General features: G+C 47.7%; 2 protein-coding genes and 1 long non-coding RNA gene across 4 annotated transcripts in view; 1 reads left to right on the top strand and 2 right to left on the bottom strand.

Annotated features, from left to right (window-relative positions):
* The window catches only part of LOC134034788 (guanine nucleotide exchange factor VAV3-like), a 45,681-nt gene extending 40,123 nt beyond the window's left edge, over positions 1 to 5,558 (bottom strand). The window contains 1 exon segment of the mRNA XM_062479399.1: positions 5,042 to 5,558. Within this exon segment, the coding sequence (XP_062335383.1) occupies positions 5,042 to 5,248 (207 nt within the window). The 5' untranslated portion in view covers positions 5,249 to 5,558.
* Positions 5,559 to 9,428: 3,870 nt separating this feature from the next.
* LOC134035044 (crystallin J1B-like) lies at positions 9,429 to 15,558 on the top strand. Of its 2 annotated transcripts, none has more exons than XM_062479833.1 (10): positions 9,429 to 9,534; positions 9,678 to 9,769; positions 10,763 to 10,942; positions 11,270 to 11,368; positions 11,888 to 11,980; positions 12,133 to 12,289; positions 12,410 to 12,525; positions 12,746 to 12,823; positions 13,839 to 13,978; positions 14,216 to 15,558. In XM_062479833.1, the coding sequence occupies exons 2-10, from the start codon at positions 9,703 to 9,705 to the stop codon at positions 14,315 to 14,317; spliced, it is 1,032 nt and encodes a 343-aa protein (XP_062335817.1). In that variant the 5' UTR covers positions 9,429 to 9,534; positions 9,678 to 9,702; the 3' UTR covers positions 14,318 to 15,558. The 2 variants fall into 2 exon arrangements, with proteins under 2 accessions (XP_062335817.1, XP_062335818.1); XM_062479834.1 differs by having other exon boundaries at positions 9,448 to 9,534; positions 9,623 to 9,769.
* Positions 15,559 to 18,737: 3,179 nt separating this feature from the next.
* LOC134034973 (uncharacterized) lies at positions 18,738 to 19,364 on the bottom strand. Its single transcript, XR_009932290.1, has 2 exons — positions 18,951 to 19,364; positions 18,738 to 18,918 (listed from the first exon to the last, which is right to left on the bottom strand). It is a non-coding gene; the product is annotated as an uncharacterized LOC134034973 (long non-coding RNA).
* Positions 19,365 to 19,536: the final 172 nt, after the last annotated feature.

Below are 19,536 nucleotides of genomic sequence, written 5' to 3'. Positions count from 1 at the left end.
CAACTGGAACGCAATACGCTGTGCACACGGGTGTACGGGAGCGCTATGCCACACACACACACACACACACACACAGACCACGCACACTGCACACACTCACACAGTTCCTGTAACTCCATATGTCTATTTTTAGCCGGATAGAAGAAATCGCGTCTAATTTGGCTCAAGGTTTTGGACGCTCCAGTGGATCTGGGATGGAAAGGTTGTGGTGGCGCTACAGGCCATATCTCTCTCCGTTTCCTCCATCTCCATCTCTCCATCTCTGTTCATCCCTCTCCATCTCTCTTTTTGGCCGTCCCCCATCCCTCCACCCCCCCCTTCCCCCCTCGATCTCTCCATCTCTTTTCCGCCATCCACCGGCCCTCTCCGCCCTCCATCCCTCCGCCCCTCCACCCTCCATCTCTTCATCCCACCCTCTCTTCATCCCTCCGCCTTTCTTTTACGCCATCCTCCATCCCTCCACCTCTCCACCCCCCCACCTCTCCATCCCTCCACCTCTCCACCCCCCCACCTCTTCACCCCTCCATCCCTCCACCTCCTCACAGACCACCAGCATCCCCTGGTGTGACAACATTCCGACAGTACCTCCCTACACATGCATTCAGATGGTACAACATGCACGTCTGCGTTAGAACATATTCTAAATGTCTCGTTTAGTTGTCTTCCGTGTCCCTTGGTTTTCAACAGTCAGTAGATGGAATTGAGAATGACTCGGCTAGACTAGTACTTAAAATGCTATTCTCAATGACAACTGTTTCCCTGATAACGATGTCAGTATTGACACAAAGCTTTCACAGAGCACTCTACATGGGGACACATTAAATGAAGCCGCACGGTTAGATTTCCAAAATGTGATAACCATTGATTACGTACAAATCAAACCCTACTCAATCTGCTTCGTAATAGTCATTATTGGATCAGGGAGCACTTTGAGCCATATCACTGCTTCACAACGAGACACTGCAAAGGGAGCTTGCCTCTCACTGGAAGATATAAATGCAACAAATTGAAATGTATTCCCTCCATTTGTAACTATCCTTGTTTTCCTTCCAAACCCTGAAGAAGGGACAACAGGACATGAGATATCAAGTTCCACCCATTAAAGATGGAAGGATTAAAGGTTAATAGTTTTCGATTTCCATAACGTACAATGACGAACCATGTAGAATAAATTACACAACAAACAGCCGTAACCTTGCTTACTGGATACACCGGAACTGGTTACCTTGGTGACTGAAAGAAAGGTCAGTGTGCGTATGTGTCTGTGGCGTGGTGCAATATTTTCTTCACTGTCCTCTGATATGGGCCAATGCCATCATGAAAGCGGTGTGTGTGAGTGTGTGTGTGTGTGTCTGTGTGTGTGTGTGTGTCAGTGTGATGACACGGCGGAACAAAGCGCCATGATTTCATTAAACAGCATCAGAAATTCATATGAGGGGCTGCAACCCCCATGCTCCACTTCAGGTGTTAGGCTGCGTTCACACAGGGTCTGGGCACGCAACGTGACATCATGACATATTGGCTGCTCGCGGACAGAATCCCCGGCTCGATTCGCTGCAGACGAACCATTCAAGGTCAGCCATTGGAAGATGACAAGCATGGAAAGGAAATCGCAAAGTTGCGATATTCTGCGGAGATGGCGTGGAATGACTTCTCTGTGGCTCATTCCTCCACGCCGGAGAAGGGAGGAAGTATGTGGAACCGAAAAGTCAGCTGACAGATGGGGCGATGACCTCACCCGACGTTATCCTGGCCCTGATGCATCCTTCCCACCACACCCGGTCCCCCCCCCCTTCCCTCTCTCCCCCCCTCTTCCTCCCTCTCTAGCTCTCTCTCTCTATCTCTCTCTGGCGCTCTCTCCCTCTCTAGCTCTCTCTCTATCTCTCTCTAGCTCTCTCCCTCTCTAGCTCTCTCTCTCTATCTCTCTCTAGCTCTCTCTCCCTCTCTAGCTCTCTCTCTATCTCTCTCTAGCTCTCTCCCTTTCTAGCTCTCTCTCTTTCTCTCTCCCTCTCTCCTTCTGTCTCCCTCTTTTGCTCTGTCTCTCTCTCCCTCTCATCTTTCTCTATTTTCCTCTCTCTCTCTCTTGGCCTCTCGTCTGTAAAACCCAGTGCTCCAGGAAGAGAATGACAGGACGGGTTTGACTTCCTTCCTGTTTCCCTGTTCCCTTGTTTCCCACCAGGCCGCGAGGACCCACAGACAGTGTGCAGAAAGCCCAACTCAGACCCCCTCACTCTGGCTGCTCGAAGCGACGACTTACTACCTCATTGAGCCAGGACGTGGCACAGTGCCTTGGAACAGGAACGACACACAAACTCAGTGAATGGTACAGGTGTGTGTGTGTGTGAGTCTGTGTGTGTGGACATATCACTTCTTCATTGCGTAGCCATTATACAGTCCTCACGACCGCTCTGAGGAACGGTGATTTCGAAGTGAAACGTTGACCATAACGGACTCTGACGGGGGAACGAAAGCCGACCGCTGGAAAGCCCCGAGCGCGCGCCGAGGTTCGGCCGTCACGCCTCCGCGTCTCGCTGCAGCGAGGCGTCCCTGCCCGGCTGCACGTCCGCCTCCGCCGGATTCCCCGTGAAAACGCCAGCGAGCGAGCGGAACGGACGCGCCCCACGTTCAGATGTGCGCCCGCGTCCGTCTACGGACGCCCTCTGGGGACACGGGGGGCGCGTCCCCTCCTGTCACGTCACACGCGCTCGCCCTCCACAGAGGGAGAACGCGTTGGGCTTGAACTGCTGTGCGAATGATTATGTCAACAACCATTTGCCCCGTTTTATTTCTCTCTTGGTCTAATCGCTACTTTTGATGAATGACTGTGTGTCCAGCCTCTGGTCTGCACCTCTCTGTGTCACCGACCGTCCGCGGAGGAGGGGATCCCTCACTGAACTGCTCCTCCCAAGGTCTCTTCCTTGTTTTCCAGAGAGTTTTCCTCCATCATTGAGGGTTACCGCTTGGTTAGGTGGTGCGGTTCTACGGGCGACTGGTGAAGCCCTCTGTGGCATTGCGTGTAAAAAGGGCTATACATCCACGTACAGTCTGATTTGATCATTACACGGCTAGCGCTAACAAAGGCCCCCGCTACCAGCCTCCTGCCCTGGGAGATGCTACCCTGTGGCCCAGACAGGGCCTTTGTTCTGGGGGCTCCCAGTGCCTTTGTCTCCCCTCGTCACTGGTCCCCTGGGTAGGGGGCCGGCCGTGGGGGAGGCGGGGGGAGAAGGGGGATGGGGGGGGAGGGGAGGGGGGGGGGGGTGGCGGTGTCCCATGTGTTTGTACTGGGCCAATGATAGAAGGAGCCGCCACCGCGTTCATGAATCATGCAGCACGGTGTACACGTCTGTACCCTCGGATATGTAAATGTCACCTCTGCCGCAAACAGGAAGTTGTTCATTCTTCTTTTCGATTTTTTGTATTCGACCCTTTTCAAATGTCTTTGTTACAGAGGGGTAGAGAGAGGTGTGTGGTGAGCTGGGGATGAGGGCGGAGGCTGCGGTAAAGTGCGTTAGAAGTGTAATATACACATTCATGATTTATAATCAACAGACGATTCAGGCCAAAGTTGTCATTTGTGAACTGTTTGGATTTCAAGAGAATGAACGTGTGCCTGTGTGTGTGTGTGTGTGTGTGTGTGTGTGTGTGTGTGTGTGTGTGTGTGTGTGTGTGTGTGCGTGTGCGCGTGTGTGTGTGTGTGTGTGTGTGCGTGTGTCTGTGTGTGTTTTAATTACTGCCCCTTAGTATATCATCACTGCTGAATCACAGTATGACAAACGCAAACAGGCATGCTGTTACGTAACAGTGAATAGTTTGGGATGATCAGCACACGCGCACACACACACACACAGGTTGTTCTGCTACGCAGTGTGTCATTATGTCATGTCTACCAGTGGGGTGGATGCTACAAACCCTAACAATCCTCTCTCTTCACGCCCCCCTTCCACACACACACACACACACATCGGCACATCACATCAGCTTACCGTTACTTGTGATCTACTTCTCCCAGCATAAAGGCAGTATCTCTCTCACTACTACCAGGCAAACGCTCACAGAGTGAATTCGTCAATTTGTTTAGGATACTGGAAGCACTAAAAATGCCAATAGCAATTACAGGTCCTGTCAACTCATTTTAATGGCCCACTTTTATCTACAACATCAGTACTGGAAGTTCAGTGATCAAACTCGATGACAGAACGACTGTTGCAGGCCGCAATATCGACGTGGAAACTGAAATTCAGCTGTCGTTTTTTTTTACAGTAAATGTGTGAAGATAATTCCTACTTTCACTTATGGATGACTTGGTACTATCAAGGATAACTTTAAGAGCCCATACAATCTCTGTGTTTTATGGTTGTGCGTGCGTTTCGGTTTTGATCCGTTTTCCACTGCAGGTCTGCAGATTCCTCGTGGGCCACTGTCCCCCTGTGAGTTGTCATGGAGCCAACTCCAGATTTATTATGAGGCCTCCTTCTAATCTGACCCTGGCTGTGACACGCTCCTCCAGAGAGCAGATGGTAGTTGACGAGCAGAGGAGGGGACACGTGGCCTGAGCCCTCTGACAGCCCTAATAAAGAATCTGGCAGAAAGGAGATCTTCCGTATCAGACGATTAAGCTGTCTGGAAAAATGGGGGTTAGGGTTTAGTTAACAGTTTCATGTTAGGGCTACTGGTCACCGTTGTTGACCTTGTGCTATGATTTGTTGTCGGTCATGAGGATCGCTTTGAACGGATCCTCACCTGAACACGCGACCTGCGTTTCACCCCCTGTAGAGGGCGCGTACGAGGTTGGACTCCTAACGGTTTTTGGAGAGAGTCCGAGTGATGTGAACCAACTTCCCTGATTGTAAAGAGCTGTGACACAGGGCAAGTACTCTTGAGGACATGTTATATTTGTCCCGGTTCTAAAGCACTAAATCGGTGTGGAATTTCATAAATGTGCCAACAGGTTTTCATTGGTGCTTGTAGGCTAGGCTACTGTACACTCCAGAGCGCAACGACAAAATGACAAGTTGTCATTTAAAGTCTCGTATTTTCTTACCTGCGACATCTGAGGTCTAAGGTTGATCTCCTTCAGGTTGATGGACTGTGGTCTGAGGTTGTTGAGAAGCTGACACAGCAGGACTCCGTCCCTCAGGGTCTGGGCTAGGTCGAATACCTGGGCGGACTCCCATGTTACCCGGTGGTTCGGTGGAAGCACCTTGCAGTTGATCAACCACAATGCACATTGTCTCCAATACTCCATCATAATTCGTTAGGAGAGACAAACAAATTCCGCGGGTATTATTTGAGAATGATCGCGCACGCTACTGCAACGTATACATACTTGAACCTGCCTTGTAAACGGTGAAAGCGAAACTCGATAGCAAGGTCTGACTCCACTTTTCTCCGTATCATAGCAGACAATTTAACGTCACGACGACAAACCTCCCTGGATGCTACCGCGCGTCCTCTAATTCCATGGATGACCGAACCATCCACCGTTGACAACTAGCCTACAGTCCGTGCGCGCACTCTTCCAATATCCCTATCTCTCTCTCTCTCCTCCCTCTCTCAATTGCGCTTTCTGTCTCTCTCGCTCTCTCCTCCCTCGGTCCATACCCACCCCTCACCCCGCTCGCCTCTCTTCTTCCGTTCCACGTTGAACGCATCGATAGTAGGTTTTCAGTTTATAGCCGCCGTAGGAAATATTTTTATAGTACAAAAATAAATCGCTTTGGGGAACAAGGGGCGAGTTGAAAATATCAAGTTAAACTTCAATAACAAATTATGAACATTTGTTTGATTGAATTAGTAGGCCTATGCATTAGGATCATAATTAGAATCATTTTTCACATTTACATTCCTCGTAAATGTTGAAATAAACATATGCAAATAAACTTGGTCAGTCGCATAAGCGGTGACCTCAGTGACAGTCTATTAATAATTCATGTTAATGTCGAACACATTATGATCGTCTGTCCTTTGAATATGTTTCTGCTTGAGAAGGCTTCAGGCTTGCTTAATGTACATATTGTCATGTTTGCTACGGTCAGGTTGATTTAGTATAATTCCCTTTTGTAACATGAATGGCGAGTTAAGAAAACTCCTTTATCGCACAATGTAGACACACACGTCCGTGCAAGAACTGGCGGAACACACACACACACAGACACACCCACACACACGCTAAGGGCGTCCACCGGAGACATTCGTGGTTGCCTTTTGTCCAATCCTGCTGTCCTCCTTGCAGGGCAGCCAGGAATAGTATGCAGTCCCATCGGAAAGACGGGCTGGAGAGCAATCATTCTGCATGTTTTCATATTGGGGTGCTTTTACGGAGGAATCCCACAAGGTGACTCCGTGACTACTCAAACTCGCGCAGAAAGGCCGGAGCACCCGAGGCCGATATAGTGAGAGGGAATCGAACCGGGGTCTTATTGCTGGAAGGTGGCAGTGCAAGGCACTGCGCAACCATGCCAGTAATCAGACAACAATATTAGATTATTTCACATGAATAAATTAGCTGTATATTCATTTTAGCTGGTATAGGACTACTGCTGAACAGAGAAAATGGCAGTTAACACACTGTGTTGAACGGAAGGGGATATAAAAATGTATTTGTTTATCAAGGACAAGGACAAAGGCTGACCCATACAACAGAACATTTATTATCAGTTATCAGGCTGTGTTTCACATCCTACATCCTCTATCTCTGCCCTCTGCCTTGGTTCCATGCCCCGGCGGCAGAAGTGTCTGTCCGTTCAGCTCCCTCGCTGATCCCTGCGTAAGGTGGGTAAGCACTAACGGGGGAGGGAGGGGAGGGGTGGGTGGTGCGTTCTTTAAATAAGAGCACAATGCCATGGATATCCTGACACTGTTCCTGCGACACACGGAGAAGCATGGCTCTTTCAATCCCATAACTGGCATCCTTCCCACATTCCTTCCTTCCTGTATAGCAGGTTACCAGCTAAGGTTAGCTTCTGGATTCTGAATGTAAAGCTCGATCACTGAAGATGTGACTCAGGAGAGAAGAATGTGCTGAAAGTTAGCTTCACACCTTTCTCCACTTGGTACCAACTAGATCTTGTTTACAGTCGAGGTTTAGAGGAAACTAAATTGTAAACACCAATAAGGAGTTTGCACAAACTATTTGTGGAAACACATTTACATCAAACTATTTAAATCATCTGATTTCGTAAATAGATAATACATCTATTAATTGAACACATTTACATTTAGTAGACGCTCTTACCCAGAGCGACTTACAGTAAGTACACGGACATTCTCCCCGAGGCAAGTAGGGTGAAGTGCCTTGCTGAAGGACACTTCTTCATTTTGCACGGCCGGGAATCGATCCGGCAACCTTCTGATTAAAAGCAATTACCTAACCGCTCATCCATCTAACCGAATACATTAATACATTGTAAACATTATTATTTACATAAAGAAATAAATGAGATTACTTCCATAAATGGATCACATTTCTAAATTTTGATCCATTTATGTAAGTAATCTGAGTGTTCTGAATTTATGAGGTTTACATTAGTATAAAGATTAATGCAGGAAAAAATATTTAAAATCCCATGATTCTCAGCTTGACATATTTACTTCTATTCTAAACACTGTTCGGTTTGCTTTTTGGTTCTGGTTTGAATTTTCCACAATATGTAAAAGGCCAGTAATATGACAGTCCTTTCAAGGCGCTTAGCTTTTAATCACTGGACATTTGGGCAGATTTAATAGGCTCACATAGCTGAACTTCTTTGGTCTTGATCCAACACTACTGTTCTTCTTTCTTTGAAAAACCTCTTAGATGGAATAAATGTGGAGGATTCATGACTAGGCAGAGCCAGCACCGGAAGGAAGCAGAGAGCCAGAGAGTGAGAGAAAGAGAGAAAGAGAGATGAGGAAAGAGAGTGAGAGCAAGAGACAAATACGGAGAGAGAGAGAGAGAGAGGTTTAAAAAAAAGACAGAGCCTTAACAGATGCAGTGAGGGAGGGATGGAGGGAGAGAGAGCGTGGGGGGGGGGGGAACCGAGAGAGAAAAAGAGGAAGAGAGATTCTTCAGAGGGTTTTCTAACTCCAGTCACCTCCCTCCTCCTGACACAGTCTGGGAGGCTGGCAGGAGCTGGCAACCCCAGCATGCACCCGCAGGCCAGCCAAATGTTCAAAGCTTCAGGCAGGCCAGGACTCCTGGGCACGGCCCTGTCACGCTGCCCGCATTCCCCTCGATAACCCTTTGTCATCGAGACGGCCGTTGTGTCTGGCTGAGATGAACTCGCGCGCCGGTGACACTCGTCCTGGTGACAGCAGGTGTGGGCCTGTCCCCCGCGCACCTCAGACACAGGAGGAGCAGGACGGTGTCTGCACGCGGAGAGTGCCGGAGGCAGGAAGTTATGCTCATCATGTTTTCCGGTGTTTGGTTTCCCTCTGTGACGCTCTCCCCACCCCCCCACCCCCGTCTCACACGCACGGATCAACGTGTTTACACCGTCGTGCTCGTCCCTGCGCTTCCTCAGCTCCGAGAAACCGCCCCTTTTTTTCCGCATCTCATCACCACCTCTCCTTTCCGAAACGTCGTGTTTCACTGGCCGCTCTCCGTTCCGCGTCCAAGAGGACCGTGTGTAGACGACCTTGGGATCACGGACGTGATTCTCTGAAGGGGCCAGAGAGACACCTAGACTTTTGTACCTTTGATCGATTCCCTGGATGATATAACCTTAATGGTCGCTGCTAGCGCTGCTTCGTGAGGCCTGGTAGATAAATCAATGTAGTGTGAGCCCCAGGGGAGACCCAGGGGAGGGCCAGGACGAGGCTAGGCAGTCCAGGACTTCATGACTGGGGAGCTAGGGGGGGATCAGCTGTCTACTGCCTGCGGTGGAGGCACTGGAGTGGAACGCATACAGAGTGTGTGTGTGTGTGTTTGTGGGGTTAGTGAGTGTGTGTGTGTTTGGGTGTCCATGTGTGTGTGGGGTGTGTACGTGTGTGTAGGGTGTGTGTCTGTGTGTGTGTCGTGAGGACTGTGGGGAACCTATACAATACTTCAAACTCCATCCCTAGATCAAAACCCTGCAGCAATGCTCATCTACAAAGGTTTCTAGTGACAAAGGTCTCACACAGCGAATGCCAATGAGCACAATCCGTGTGGTCACTCATGCAAACACAAATAGCTGTTTCACCCGGATTCTAATTAACATACCTTAAAAAAATACAAGAATACAAATGCTATGTTTCCTTCTACCGTTTACGAGTAAACAAGCTCATGTAGGAAACGTGATGAAGGCATGGTTGCATTCATCCTTCATTTTTGTTTTCATGGATTCAACAATTCATATTGACTAGTCTATCAGGATTCAGATTGATCGCCCCCTACTGGTGAAACTGTGACCGTGCACCCAAACCAGCAGGGTCATTCTGGAGCCTTATCTAGGGGCTGAGAGCTATCTCAGCACACAGTCTGGGAGCACCAGAGTCACAGGACAGACTCAGTCCGTCGGCGTGTCAAGACAGCACAGGCGCTCGTGAGAGGTGAACAAAAGCAGAACGACTACAGTGAGTAAACATTCCAAATTCTTCGCTCGTTTTGATTTAGCTTTGTGGTTATTAAACCCAGACCTGTTTGGGGCCCCTGTGTCGTCAGGATGGCGAACGAGCAGAATAGCATCGATATCATGGACAATCATTTCAATCGACAGCCCTGACCCTAACCCGCGAAGGCAGATGGCGTCGGAGGTGGCAGACAGGGCCATGGGCGCAGTCATAGGAGCGGCGGTGGCGGACGCGGCAGGTAGGATGACGGCTATCCCTGACCCGACACAGTTATTCCCCCTGCCGATCAGCGTGACTTCATGGTGTTGATCTGAGAGGGGCTGCCGACTATCAGTCTGGGACATCTGCACGTCTGCTGCGGATGATAGAGAGCTGCAGAAGGGCGTTCCCCCCCCCCCCCCCCCCCCCCCTCTCTCTCTCTCTCTCTCTCTCTCTCTCTCTCTCTCTCTCTCTCTCTCTCTCTCTCTCTCTCACTCTCTCTCTCTCTCTCTCTCTCTCTCTCTCTCCCTCCCTCCCTCCCTCCCTCCCTCCCTCTCCCTCCCTTTCTTTCTTTCCTCTCACGCTCTCCGTCTCTCCGACTTTCTGTCTGTCTGTTTCCCTCTCTCTCTCCCACTCTTTCTCTTTTACCCTCTTCCTCTACCTCTCTCTCTCTCTATCTCTCTTTCCCTCTCTCTCTCTCTTTATTTTTCTCTCTCCCCCTCTCTCTCCCCCTTCATGGCCATAAAAATGATTTAGCAAAAGCAAGCCAGTTCATATTTGATCAAAACAGCTCTGTTATTCAATTTTTCTGATGGCTAGCCTACTGCTTTTGGGTTTTTTTGCATCGTAGACCAGATGTTCCAGCAGAATGTCCCTTTAAAGGAGAAGCAATAACTGTACATCGGTATATTGGGTAAAAAATACTATACTGTTCTATGCTTTCGTTTTTGTGTGGCCAGCTTATTGATCCTATTGATGTACTGAGCTTAGCAGTGCCCCTCCAGAACGAAAAACAATAACAGCTCAAATGTATTGACAGACATGACCCACTATTCGACGCCCACACACAGAAATTCCGATAAACAACTAGAGCAGCCATGATTCTGACTCAACCGTCAGCTGTGGCCTGGCCGCTGAGATCCTCACCACACACTCTAGAATGTCAGCCCAGCTTTGGAACGGTTCTCTGGAGCGAGTCCAAGCTGATGTCATCCCTCTCACCCTGTCTCCTGGGTGAACTCCACCCGTCCAGCCCAGCCCATGCACTGGATCTACAACCCAGACAGGCTCCTCGAGGTTCTGGAAGATCTGGAGCCCAGCCCTGAGTTCCGTCCGCTGTCCGCCAACCCGTTCTACCGGAGGACAACGGGAGAGCAGACCTGCTATGGAGACCAAGCCTACGTTCTGCTGGAGTCCCTGAAGGAATGTGGAGGTAGAACCTGGAGCCTGGTACCATGCACGTTCTAAGAGTGTCTGGAACCTGGTACCATACATATTCTTAACAATAATAGTATACAGAATAATAATAATGGATTTTATTTTTTACCCACTCTTCTTGACTAACCAATGTCAAAAGGTCAGAGAAAAAAACGAAGCGAGCAAAATTAAGTCATTCAACAACATGCTACGCTCTGAGAGTGTCTAGAACCTTCTTTCACACAAGTTCTTAGAGTGTCAGGACCTGGTCCCAGTATATCTAGGGGATTTGATCAATTCTTTAGGCCTGAATCGTGGTTGCATTGTGTTGCTTGTCCCTCAGGTTTGAACGTGGAAGACTTGACCAAGCGGACCTACAAGTTCTTTGGCAAAGGAACAGTGTACGACCTTCCTCTCAACGACCCCTACAAAAAGAAAGGAGGTCAGTTCTCACTGGCTGACACCCTCTCTTTGACGTCACTGTGATTTGTTTCAGCCAAACATGCTGAAGATCATCGACCAGAGGGGTGGTGTGGATCTGGTGTCAACAGAGCCCTTCTTAATAAAATGTACCCAGGTGGTTCAGGGAAAATCCCCTTGTATAACTACAGACAAACTTCCTCTTGGTTAAGCATTCGAGGCACAATGGGGCACTCACCCTGCAGAGTCAGCTCATTCAGCTGTTTACAACCTGTTAAAGACTGCGTTCATTTATACCATGTACAGGCTGGTTTCTCCTGTCAAGGGAGAGAGAAATACAGATTTTTCATATAATAATGTAAAATAAGATTAAAATAATGATATTATTTAGATGTATGTATGTGTGAGGTTATGAATGGATGAAGGATTGATTGATTGAATGATTGATTTGATTTGTTGATGGATTTGTTGCTTGTTTGGTTGATTGGTTGGTTCATTGGTTGAGCGGTCGATTGGTCATTGTATTGTTTACGTCTGGCAGGGCCTAAAGCCGTCCTCCCCATTGACGGGCCCTGGATGAACGGAAGCCTGAAAGCCTTCATCCGAAACGTGGACGAGGGCAAGGATGAGACCGGTAACCACGACGACCCCACACGAGACATAAAACAGATGAGCCCTCCATAGTCATGAACAAAACAGCGATGACACCTCCTAAAAAGACGACACAATCTGACGTGACTGTGCCAGAAGTTGGGGAGGAGTCAGAACGTCATGTTTGGGTTGTAGGGTGCGACGTGGACTGTCAGATGGATGGCGTCACCAAGCTGGCCCCCGTGGTTGCCATGTACGCTGGGAAGCCAGAGATGCTGGAGAAGGTGGAGGCAGCCGTTCGCGTCACCCAGAACTACGATCTGTGTGTTGCCGTGACGATGGCAGCTGCCAGGTAGAACGTTGAGTCTCGTCTTGAGATGTCCCGCTCTCTCGGTTTGTCTTCAGGTTTCTAAAGAGACCGCTTGTCGGCGAGACAAAAAACAGAATCCGAGTGCGACTTTTATTTGAGCAGGTTTATGGAGTTCTTCATCCTGAATGGACCCAGTCCAAACGCCCTGGAAGCTGTTTTGGCCCAGCTCAGGGATCCAAACAGAAGGAACCCCCAGGATCTGGACAGCGCTGTGATTGGTAGGTCGCTCTAACATAAATACCCCAAGATTTAGGCCAACCACTGTAGAAAAACACAGAGACTTGGCTTCCAAAACGACGATAACGGCAGCGTATAGGTCACACACAGACGTGAACAAAATGTGAAACAAACTAGTTTATAAGCAAACTAAAACAATTTTGTATATATGTGAACCATGTGGTAAGTGTTGAGATTTAGCAATCCTTTCTCCCTTTGCAGGCCATATCCTCCAGGTTAGGGACAACCTGAGCAGGACTATTCAAGAGCTCACTCCTGCAGTATTCACAAACACATGAGGTGGGTCTGGTCGTCAGTGTGGCAGTGGGCTACCAGCGGGGTCCAGTCTGTCCACTTGGCACGGCCGCATGCTCCCTGTCAGCATATCCGCTAGCATCTCTCCAAAAGGTTGCCCCCCTCCACCCCCGCCCTCTCTCTTCCTCTCTCTCGTTCCCTCCTCTCTCTCTCTCTCTCTCTCTCTCTCTCTCTCTCTCTCTCTCTTTCTGGCCTTCTCTCTCCTCTCTCTACCTCCCTCCATCTTTCTCCCTTTCTCTTTCGTCTCTCGCTCTCTTTCTTCCCCTTCCTCCCTTTCTCCCTCTCTCCTTTGATGGTACAACTAATGAATCCCTCCTCTTGTTTTTCCCCTCTGCTTCAGAAGCAGGGGAGTGAAGGAGGATGTATTAACATTTGGGCTGAAGGGGTGTGGTGTGGAGGGTGCTTGAGTGCCAACGGCCGCATCTCGATAGTCTGAGGTGACTGCCTTCTCCCTCCTTCTCTTCCTGGTGGACCACTGGTGGGGCGAAAGGGCAGATAACCTGGGCTGCCCCCCTCAGACTGTGTGTCAAGCGTGGTGTTATCGATAAACAAGTCTGTTGTCTGATTCCCTCAAAGAGGACAGAGCAGGATGGCTCTTTCTGCCTCCATTCTCAAATGGAGGCATTTTTAGTTGTAACCAAGTGTGTCACAACTTGATTCTCGCCCTGGGCTAGTTCTTGCTTGTCGTTCTCTCTCTGTGTCCCCGGCCTTTCCTATGTAGCTCATCCTGTTACCATCATTAAAAAGCAGAAATGCCTAAACACACATACTGTATATTTATATATAAATGTGCCTCACAGCTTCTCTCATTTCCCCCCTCCCCTTTTCTTTTTCTGTGTCTGTTCCTTGGTCCTTGGGCTATGGTGTTCCTTGGTCCTTGGGCTATGGTGTTCCTTGGTCCTTGGGCTATGGTGTTCCTTGGTTCTTGGTTCTTGGGCGTTGGGGTTCTCGGTGTTCCTTGGTTCTCCGTGTTCCTTGGTTCTGGGGCGTGGTGTTCCAGCCGTGCCCGGGGCGTTCCAGGGGGCGCTCCACATGGCCATGACCCAGAGCCAGCTGGACGAGGCGGTCAGGACCACCATGCGCTGCGGAGGCTGCACCGCCAGCAGGGCCTCCTTCATCGGGGCCTGCCTGGGGGCCAAGGTCAAATCATTGCTGATAAAAGTTATAAGTTAGGCTACATAATCAAATAAATATGCATTGTTGTTTTTTTTAAATTATACATTAATGTAATATACTGCATTTATAGTTTAACGTTTTAATCATTCATGAATGATTTACTTATATAAACAATGTAAGGTATATTAATACACTGTCTGTTTCTACTCCAGGTTTTCCTTTCGTCTCAATGAACTTGTTTTTGTTGACGTGTGTTTGCAGGTGGGTCTTCAGGGAATCCCAGAGTCCTGGAAGAACAGAACTCTGAGATACCCTCTCCTGCTTGAACTAGCCAAGGACGTTGTTAGCTCACAGCTAGCCTAGTTCTGCTGCGGCGCTCATACTCCCTTTTCAAGCTGTTTAGGTGAAGGTCATTTCAGACAGTGTGTTAAAGAGCCTTTCCAGTCACAGTTGTATTTCTGGCAAACCAGTTCATGAAAGTTTCATTTTAAAGCAACATGTAAGGAATGGAACATGAGCCTTCTGGTTTTGTTAGACTATGCTCAATGTGTCTGCGTGTGAAAAATATATTTTATATTGTCATGTATTTTATCCAATATATTTATATATATAATATATATACTTTTCGGCTTCATTTCCTTGATAGAGACAGGGACAGAGTGACAGGAAAGGCAGGGAGAGAGGGGAAGACATGCAGGAAGTGGTTCGGGGTGGAATCAAACCCGGTCCCCTGTAATAAGCCTTTAACCAAAGCAATACACACTCCGACCGGTGAAACATCCCATTTCTTTTGCGATGCTGACTGAAAGAGGAAGGATGTTTGGCAATGGAGAAGAACACACGTTATTAGAACCGTTAACTTGCTTTTGACCAGTTAAGAAAATTATTAACATGAGAAACATGTATAAAATGTATACAAATTTTATATGAGCTACCAGTTGCTTTCATTTGCATTTGAATTTGAATAACCCCAAATTAGATGAGGAGAGAATCTGTCAACTTGCAATCATTTCAAGAACAGAAACTTCTTTTGCTAAAGAGGAAGTGGATTTCAGCAGGTTTCAAGGCTGGCCCTCTCTCCTGGTGAGTACTCTGCCCAAGTGAAAAAACAGAGACACAAAGATTGACTGGAACAAGCAACGGACAGCAGTTTACCCAGCCCTCAGAGGACTCGCTCTCTCTGCCTAAACCTGCTGACTTCCTTACCGCCATGTCCTCACTGACTCCACTGATGATCTGACATAAACTCGCCATGTGGAGCAATGCCAGCATCTTAATATCTTTGACATAAAGAGTGTCTGGGAATGAAAGATTTAAGACGAGCATAAAAGTATTTTGTTGTATAAGTCTGTAGAGCATTGTTACATTAAGTAAATGAGACAGGTGTGGTTGGCGGTACTCCTTGGTACATTAATTAATTGTTAACCTGGTTGAATAGGGTTGGGTTATGTTTCAGTAAGGCTGATAAAGTTCATTATTGTATTTTGTAACATTACCGTTTGAAGGGAGGAAAATCCATCAAACCTTCGTATTCGGTAGGAATGCTTGTGTTTCCTTAAATGTGTTGTTGTGTTAAAATAAAGTACCTATATATATACCTATTACTACGGTCTTGTTTATGGTTTATGGTCCATTTAACTGCCCTGTACTTTATTGGAGAAAGGCTTCATTTCAAACCAGCTTCTTTAGCTCCCAAACAACAACTCCAGATGGAAAACCGAAACAGCCTCCCGTCCACCGAACACAATAGCAGCGTTCAGATTGAATATGCGACGACACACGCAAAAAATACTGCTGTCCTCAGCAAACAGGGGCGACACGGGCTTTCCACTGGCAGGAACATCAGTGCGCCAGTGTGTGCCTGAACAGGGGAGACAGCCTCTCACCCACTTCCTCCCACACAGCAGGTATCGGGCTGCATCTGAGGTAATTGCATCCAGACCTCGGAGAGAAGGTGTTTTGTTTTTCAGATGTCCACGTCTTCAAAACGGTTAGTTTTTTTTCTCTTTTCTTTTTTTTTTCAAAGAGCCAGGACTCACAGGGAGAGGGAACATGTGTTATCCCAGTGCTCTTTATCCCCAGTCAGCAGAACAAGCAATGCTCGTGTTATCATAAAGCCCTCCGAATATCTTACTGTCCAACTGTCAACTCATCTTTGTTATACTAACAGGAGACGTGTTTATATTCATGGTGCACTGATACCTGCAGTCTACATCCTTACAGTTCTCCTCCCTACTACGGCATTAAAGCTTTGGGGGCAAAACATCACACAGCTTTTTCTGTGAAGGGAAGGGTAACTTTACCGTAGCTTAACTTTTTTTCCCCCCCGTGTTGTCATTTGTCATTAAGTTGACTAAGAGTTAACAGTCTTCCTCAACAGTGCCTGCGGAAAGCACAGCTCAGATCTTTCAAAATGTAGAACCCTTCATCTCAGAGTCCCTTCGCTGAGCTGGAGTGTTTAAATCATTTCGAGGGCCTTCTGAAAGCAGCCATGTTAACATGGGTTGACCTACCTCTGGAGTGCTGACACTGTGTGTACCTCACACATCTTAAGCAAACATCTTGGACCCTATAAATTGTTCTTCCACGTCACGAACGACAACCTTAACATTGGCGGATGCTTGGAATAGTGTACTGTGCAAAAAAGTCTTACTCACCCAACATTTTTGTACATACATTTTTTGAACATTTTTGTTTAGTCTTTTCATTTTGTATTTTTTATAAATTTTTCACAGTACTGTGGGTGTCTGAGCTTCTCTCTGTCCTCTTCCGGAAGGTTCTTGGTAGGGAGTGGCTTTCCTGGGTCCTCTGGTGAGCTACTCTGGGTCACGGCTCTCAGCAAACACAGAGATGACACAGCCTGTCTGTCCTCCTTAGTCAAGTCGAGGTCTGTGATCTACAATCTACAGGACCACATCCTTCCGACGTCACCTTCCTCCTCCTTGTGGAAAAGTCCGATCACACGAGCAGGCTCAGAGAAAGACAAGGGACTGTGACGTTGGTTTTTACCTCCGACTTACTAAAGTCGGAGATAAAGTCGGAGTCTGTTTGGGAGTGAGCGGAAGGCTGGTTTATGGGTTGTTTGTTTTGTGTTAGGTGTGAGAGTGAGGGGTCAGCTGAGGGCATGGCTGGGTGATGCAGCAGGGCCCCGGGCAGGGCAGCGCTGAGCTGTGTGTCTCATCAGGCCTCCTGACTGGAGAGATGTGGTGGTTTAGGGCAGTGTTCTCAGCGTCACCGCAGGGTTGATAATGACGGTTAGTCAGACTCCTCCTGAGTCACTCTGCTTATGTAAAACAGAGCGCGCTCAGTAGGCCCTATTTTAAGTACAAAAGTTGTACTTGTAACATTGTGCGACGATAAAATTATGCACGTTTTATCAAAAAGTACAAAAAAGACAGGCCAGACATTGTCGCCAGTCCCATTCCTAGTCCAGGACTTAAACTTCCCTGCCCTCCCCAGTGTGGTGCCCTGGATGTTCAGCCCCCTCTCCCTCCTCTGGTTCCCTCCATCCAGCCCCCTGGACCAGAGCTGGTCGGCCCAGCTGTGATAACCATCACACAGGCCCTCATCGCTCCCCCTGTACAACCAACAACTCTAACTGATTTGGGAAGAAACTTTCTTCTCGGAAAGAACATTTCCAGCAGCCACAGAAGGGGCCAACTGAGTCATGTATCGTCCCAGTTCTCACTCATCTGAATATCGGATTCAAACAAAGTTTAGTTTCGTGAAAGGAAACACTTACAAAATGATTTGAGGTCGAGCTCATCATTAAAAGTGACAAGCTGAGTTATACAGATTACTGGAAGCACTGAATAACAAGGTGTACATGATAATGTATTCGCATTATAGTGAATTTTGCTGAACAATGCATCAGATTATAGTGGGCTGCAGGAACAGGATAATATATCTACTTACTAGTAAGTTCAAATGACAATATATAATTTTATCACTGAGTTAATAGTGTAGCCTACACGGGATAATTTATCAACTAGTGAGCAATGCAATGAAAGATTATGCATCCGGTTAATAGTGGTTTATACAAGCCAGTGTATCAACCGAATAGTGAGCTGTACAAGATACTGGATCCTGTGGGGACAGACACCGATGTGCGAGGCCTCTGGAGGTTACCAGCGATGAATGCATAACAAGGGTCTTCCCTTTCCTGTCTCCGTGGCGATGGCGACGGACATATCAGTACCGTGTGACAGGAAGACATAGGCCCCGCCCACGCTGGCCGTCTCCACCAACCATAGGCAGCAGGAGATGAAAGAGGAAGTGTGGGGCTTACAGCTGTGTGCCACAATGAGAAACAGCAGCGTCTCTGCCGACAATGGCTCACTTTTTCCATGTTTCCTTCGAGGCTGGCTGGAACCGCTCAGTTATCTACTTCAGACAGTTGCGATGTCAGCTGAAAAGCAAAAGTTTTACTTTTGGATATTAGACTTCGATTCATCTCCACTCTGCCCTAGACTTTCAAGCGGAAAACTGGATCCAGATGTGTTGTCTTTCATGTGCTATCTCTTCTATAAGTAATGTTTCTTCGATTTCTTCAGTGAACCGTAGTTTGTTTGGATCCCCAAACCAAGACCCACTTTAGCTAATGTTAAAACTTAATATGAGGAAAGTCTGACGCTTAGTGGTGTAAAGACATATTGCAGTCTATAGCGATCATGGATTACAAGATACATTTGAATCTATTTTGCGAGATGAGAAGTTTGACTCGTGTTAATAATCAAAGCACCTTTGCTCGTGAGTTCCTTTTTAACTAACAAAGCCACAGGAAAACCATCATGATGAGTTTATTTTTTATTAAACCGCTTTTTGAAAATACAGGTTTACACATTGATTTAGATGACTAGAAAAGATGGCGTTATTGTTTATAATCTGAGTGCACTGCTTATTATCACTGACATGTTCTTTCTCACAACCTGCCTACTGTCATAACATGACGGACATAATGATAGCTCAACACACACACACACACACACAAGTGCACACACACACACACACACAACACTGTACTTATCAATTGCTGTCAATGCATTTACACAAAATGGCAAAAGGTAGATTGTTCCACCACAGATGCCCTTATAGACAACAAAGAGAGAGACAGACGACACAGAAATACAGGTGTACTAAGGAAGCCTATTGTCAGTTTTTCATGTAGGTCCACCAACTTGGCTTCCCTATTCCTACACACATGCAGACATACAGGAAGTACACACCCTGACATACAGGAAGTACATACGCTGACATACAGGAAGTATTAAAAACGAAGAAAAAAACCAACAAAGCTATCATGAAGAGGTGATGGTGATGAAATTGGACGCAAAAAAATTGAGAAAATGGCAGAAACACAGGCTGTGCACCATCCCTCATGCTAATCCTCCTCTATCTTTATACCCCCACCCCCTCCCCCTCCAGTCACCCTCCCCTCAATAAAAAAATAAAGTGTAGCTCCACTCCCACCCCTGGACAGCCCCGCTCTCCCCGGGAAACCCCTTCCCCCTCTCGTAGCTTCCTCCCAGCCGCCACAACTCCCTCCCTACCCCCCTCCCTGGGTGTGGCCAGCCCCCCTCCCC

Source organism: Osmerus eperlanus, chromosome 15, assembly GCF_963692335.1.
Source record: "Osmerus eperlanus chromosome 15, fOsmEpe2.1, whole genome shotgun sequence".
Classification (NCBI taxonomy): Eukaryota; Metazoa; Chordata; class Actinopteri; order Osmeriformes; family Osmeridae; genus Osmerus; species Osmerus eperlanus.
Note: the sequence above shows the minus strand (reverse complement) of the source record. Positions and strands in the feature narration are given on the sequence as shown.